Source organism: Procambarus clarkii, chromosome 8 (genome assembly GCF_040958095.1).
Source record: "Procambarus clarkii isolate CNS0578487 chromosome 8, FALCON_Pclarkii_2.0, whole genome shotgun sequence".
Taxonomy (NCBI): domain Eukaryota; kingdom Metazoa; phylum Arthropoda; class Malacostraca; order Decapoda; family Cambaridae; genus Procambarus; species Procambarus clarkii.
In genome coordinates, this window is record NC_091157.1 from 49,570,281 (window position 1) to 49,576,347 (window position 6,067).

General features: G+C 55.9%; 1 protein-coding gene across 1 annotated transcript in view; it reads left to right on the forward strand.

Moving 5' to 3' along the window:
- Positions 1-329: 329 nt before the first annotated feature.
- The window catches only part of LOC138361301 (uncharacterized), a 9,704-nt gene continuing 3,966 nt past the window's right edge, over positions 330-6,067 (forward strand). Inside the window, exons 1-2 of the mRNA XM_069320670.1 lie at positions 330-364; positions 2,283-3,049. Coding sequence (XP_069176771.1) covers positions 330-364; positions 2,283-3,049 — 802 coding nt within the window. The remainder of the gene's footprint in view (positions 365-2,282; positions 3,050-6,067) is intronic.

The following is a 6,067-nucleotide window of genomic DNA, read 5'->3' on the forward strand; positions in this document are numbered from 1 at the left end:
ACACATACACACACAAACACACAGTTTCCACGGTACGTTAATGTACACAAACAGCTTCCAGTGCTAGAGGAAGTAACTGTAGGCTAGAGAGTGACAACCATAGAGGCAGCAGAGGAAGGGACTGAACAAGTATCATCCCCAGGCTGAAACATTAGCTGCTGGGCCAGACAATGTATAACAATGGATGTTAAAGCAGCTGCACAGGCCCTCAGGATACCTCTACCTCTGATCTTCAATGATTCAATACAATTCAATTCAATTTCTTTCTTTATTATGCACCCCATACCCATACCCGTGGGCGGTGGTGGGGAGGGTTACAGAGGCACATAATGGGTTCAGGAACTGAAACCCTTAGTTCGTTTAGGTAAGCAAGTGACAATCTTGTTAAGTTAGACAATTATTAATGTTATATATATATATATATATATATATATATATATATATATATATATATATATATATATATATATATATATATATATATATATATATATACACAATCATTTGCGCAAATACATATACACATCGATAATCTTTTGTATCACAAGTGATTCAACAAGAGGCTCACAACAGTCACTATACAAGGTACTTTACATCTATGATGAGTCACACAGTTACTAGTCTTGCTGCACACCCACCCAACTGGGCGGCAGCTTTACAGTCATGTGCAGCATTACCTACAGTAAGCAAATTTTGGATACTTCGCTAAGATTCCGGGCAGCACATCATTATAAATGAAGTACTTACATATTTCTTGGACACCACTGATGGTGTTATTTCTGAATTCCGCGATTTTTTCACATTCCATTATATAATGACGCAAAGTATGCGAATAGTTCTGCTGACGGAGTTGACATTTAGTCAAATCTACATCAGCAGATGTTACAAACTCCCAGAGGTACTTGTAGCCGAGCCTAAACCTAGCAGTGGTAACATCTAGAGGTCAACTAACATTATTGGATGACCCATAGACGTGCGGTTCTTCCTGCATAATAGAATGATGATAGATGGAGTAACTGGTGTGAATTTCACTTTGCCTCAAGTCTACGAGATTCAATACGATGCGAGATATATCCATCTCTTTGAAGAAGGCAAATGTTGTACGCATATATATCAAATGGATAGGGAGGAGCCGCTGAACTACAGACCAGAGCCACTGACAAGCATCCATGCAAAGCACTCGAAAGAATAATCAGATCAGTTTACACTTAAGAGAGAATTGGATATGTAAACAAATATCATCATGGCTTTAGGAGAGGGAAATCATGCCTGACGAAATGGAGCTCCATGACAAAGTAACAAAAATAAGGCAGGACAGACTGCGTATTTCAGGATCGCTAAAAAGCCGCCTATGACGCTGTACCACACAAGAGATTACTGTACAAACTTGAAAGGTACGAGAGAGAGAGAGAGAGAGAGAGAGAGAGAGAGAGAGAGAGAGAGAGAGAGAGAGAGAGAGAGAGAGAGAGAGAGAGAGAGAGAGAGAGAGAGAGAGAGAGAGATAAAATGTTTAGGAGATTGATGAAGTGGAAAAAGATAAAATGTTCACAATGAATACCAATGGAACAAGAGGCTATCGATGTAAGCCTCAGAAACAGATGACCCACAGACACTAGAATATATAATTTTCTTCACCGTAATAGTGGGAATATAAGAATCTATACCAACAAGTTGTAGAAGCGAACTCCATTTATAACTTTAAAATTATATACGATAGCAAAATAAGCCAGAAGTCATTCGATAACCGGCGGCTGGAAAGGGGATATCCAAGAGCTAAAGCTCGACCACGAATGACACACGGACGTGTCCCGAGTGGTCCAGTTTACACCAAGAGTATCAAACACTCGCGATAATGATTATGAGTCTAAATCAGGATCCCCAAATCCTGTTGTCCATTTACCTTATCTCCATTATTACCGAAACAGCTTTCAAACACAACACAAAAAAGCCGCTCCATACACCTGGTGCGACCTCGGTAATGGGATTGGAAGCCATTCCTTGCCCAAAGGAAGCATCCAACACCAGTTCGACTCCTCCTTTGAGACAAATGTAAACAAGACTAGAATACCCATTTTCTTTTTTCTTCTTAAAGTCCTTGTAAAGCTCAGGAAAATGAGGTGTATAATCCTGGTATATATATGAGGGCTCCCTTATACTCCCTCATACACTATGGCTGACAATGGCTGACGAAGGCTTTTGTTAAAGCCTGACTGACAGCAGGTATTGAACGTATGAGCTACAGCGTGTGCTGTAACCTGACACTCCCAGTTGTTCTCTATCAGCCGCCCTCAGCCCTGCCACCCAGCTCCGCCCTCACCCGCCCTCAGCCCTGCCACCCAGCTCCGCCCTCACCCGCCCTCAGCCCTGCCACCCACCCTCAGCCCTGCCACCCAGCTCCGCCCTCACCCGCCCTCAGCCCTGCCACCCAGCTCCGCCCTCACCCGCCCTCAGCCCTGCCACCCACCCTCAGCCCTGCCACCCAGCTCCGCCCTCACCCGCCCTCAGCCCTGCCTGCCACCCAGCTCCGCCCTCACCCGCCCTCAGCCCTGCCACCCACCCTCAGCCCTGCCACCCAGCTCCGCCCTCAGCCCTGCCACCCAGCTCCGCCCTCACCCGCCCTCAGCCCTGCCACCCAGCTCCGCCCTCACCCGCCCTCACCCGCCCTCAGCCCTGCCACCCAGCTCCGCCCTCAGCCCTGCCACCCAGCTCCGCCCTCACCCGCCCTCAGCCCTGCCACCCAGCTCCGCCCTCAGCCCTGCCACCCACCTCCGCCCTCAGCCCTGCCACCCAGCTCCGCCCTCAGCCCTGCCACCCACCTCCGCCCTCAGCCCTGCCACCCAGCTCCGCCCTCAGCCCTGCCACCCAGCTCCGCCCTCAGCCGCTTGCTCGTTCAACCTGCAGACACTACCCCCCGGGGTGGCATATACTACCCCCCCGGGGTGGCAGATACTACCCCCCGGGGTGGCAGATACTACCCCCGGGGTGGCAGATACTACCCCCGGGGTGGCAGATACTACCCCCGGGGTGGCAGATACTACCCCCCGGGGTGGCAGATACTACCCCCCGGGGTGGCAGATACTACCCCCCGGGGTGGCATATACTACCCCCCGGGGTGGCAGATACTACCCCCCGGGGTGGCAGATACTACCCCCCGGGGTGGCAGATACTACCCCCGGGGTGGCAGATACTACCCCCCGGGGTGGCAGATACTACCCCCCGGGGTGGCAGATACTACCCCCGGGGTGGCAGATACTACCCCCCGGGGTGGCAGATACTACCCCCTGGGGTGGCAGATACTACCCCCGGGGTGGCAAATACTACCCCCCGGGGGTGGCAGATACTACCCCCCGGGGGTGGCAGACACTACCCCTGGGGGTGGCAGATACGACCTCCGGGGGTGGCAGACACGACCCCTGGGGTTGGCAGACACTACCCCCAGGGGTGGCAGACACTACCACCTGGGGTTGGTAGACACTACCCCCCAGGGGTGGCAGACACTACCCCCCTGGGGTTGGCAGACACTACCCCCGGGGGTGGCAAACACTACCCCCAGGGAGTGGCAGACACTACCCCCCAGGGGTGGCAGACACTACCTCCCAGGGGTTGCAGACACTACCCCCCGGGGGTGGCAGACACTACCCCCCAGGGTGGCAGACACTACCCCCCAGGGAGTGGCAAACACTACCCCCCCCCCGGGAGTGGCAGACACTACCCCCGGGGGTGGCAGACACTACCCCCCAGGGAGTGGCAAACACTACCCCCCCCCCGGGAGTGGCAGACACTACCCCCCGGGGGTGGCAGACACTACCCCCCGGGGGTGGCAGACACTACCCCCGGGGGTGGCAGACACTACCCCTGGGGTGGCAGACACTACCCCCGGGGGTGGCAAACACTACCCCCCCCCGGGAGTGGCAAACACTACCCCCCAGGGAGTGGCAAACACTACCCCCCCCCGGGAGTGGCAAACACTACCCCCCAGGGAGTGGCAGACACTACCCCCCAGGGAGTGGCAAACACTACCCCCCCAGGGAGTGGCAGACACTACCCCCCAGGGGTGGCAGACACTACCCCCCAGGGAGTGGCAAACACTACCCCCCAGGGAGTGGCAAACACTACCCACCAGGGAGTGGCAGACACTACCCCCGGGGGTGGCAGACACTACCCCCGGGGGTGGCAGACACTACCCCCGGGGGTGGCAGACAATACCCCCCAGGGAGTGGCAGACACTACCCCCGGGGGTGGCAGACACTACCCCCCAGGGAGTGGCAGACACTACCCCCGGGGGTGGCAGACACTACCCCCGGGGGTGGCAGACACTACCCCCGGGGGTGGCAGACACTACCCCGGGGGTGGCAGACACTACCCCCGGGTGTGTCAGACACTACCCCCGGGGGTGGCAGACACTACCCCCCAGGGAGTGGCAGACACTACCCCCCAGGGAGTGGCAGACACTACCCCCGGGGGTGGCAGACACTACCCCCCAGGGGAGTGACAGACACTACCCCCAGGGAGTGGCAGACACTACCCCCGGGGGTGGCAGACACTACCCCCAGGGGTGGCAGACACTACCCCCCAGGGGAGTGACAGACACTACCCCCCAGGGAGTGGCAGACACTACCCCCGGGGGTGGCAGACACTACCCCCGGGGGTGGCAGACACTACCCCCCAGGGAGTGGCAGACACTACCCCCGGGGGTGGCAGACACTACCCCCGGGGGTGGCAGACACTACCCCCGGGGGTGGCAGACACTACCCCCCAGGGAGTGGCAGACACTACCCCCGGGGGTGGCAGACACTACCCACCAGGGAGTGGCAGACACTACCCCCGGGGGTGTCAGACACTACCCCCCGGGGGGTGTCAGACACTACCCCCGGGGGTGGCAGACACTACCCCCAGGGAGTGGCAGACACTACCCCCGGGGGTGGCAGACACTACCCCCAGGGAGTGGCAGACACTACCCCCGGGGGTGGCAGACACTACCCCCGGGGGTGTCAGACACTACCCCCGGGGGTGGCAGACACTACCCCCAGGGAGTGGCAGACACTACCCCCCAGGGAGTGGCAGACACTACCCCCAGGGGAGTGACAGACACTACCCCCCAGGGGTGGCAGACACTACCCCCCAGGGGTGGCAGACACTACCCCCCGGGGGTGGCAGACACTACCCCCCGGGGGTGGCAGACACTACCCCCCGGGGGTAGCAGACACTACCCCCCAGGGGAGTGACAGACACTACCCCCCAGGGAGTGGCAGACAAAGCCACCACATTGACCAGGTGCTCTGCCCTTTTGCGGGCCATTCTTTCGAAACAAAAGAAGGCATTTACCGTTCGCCTCCCCGCCCGGGCAACCCCCTGCAAGAGCCTCCGCCACTTCCAAAACGTTTTCCCACCACGTCAAGAGCCCGTACGACGCCAACACTCCGAAGTAACGCCATGTCAACGCCTTTTTCAATCTCCTTCACCGTGTCAACGCTAATATTACGTTCCTAATTTCCTTCAATCACCTCAAAGTCCTCTTCCACCACGCCAACAGCCTCTTCAAGCGCTTCAAAGTCCTAACAGCCTCTTCAACCACCTCAAAGTCCTAACAGCCTCTTCAACCACCTCAAAGTCCTAACAGCCTCTTCAACCACCTTAAAAGTCCTAACAGCCTCTTCAACCACCTTAAAGTCCTAACAGCCTCTTCAACCACCTTAAAGTCCTAACAGCCTCTTCAACCACCTCAAAGTCCTAACAGCCTCTTCAACCACCTTAAAAGTCCTAACAGCCTCTTCAACCACCTTAAAGTCCTAACAGCCTCTTCAACCACCTCAAAGTCCTAACAGCCTCTTCAAGCGCCTCAAAGTCCTAACAGCCTCTTCAAGCGCCTCAAAGTCCTAACAGCCTCTTCAACTACCCCCAAAGCCCATCTCCTAGACAGTAATGATCTTCACCCCATCAACAGACTCGTCTACAGCAACTCCTGCCTCCGCCACACCAATCCCGTACCGTAACAATGCTCTTTTACAATAAATAATTTTGTTTTGTCCTCCACGACAATACAGTCCTGAACTACCCGGTCGACACA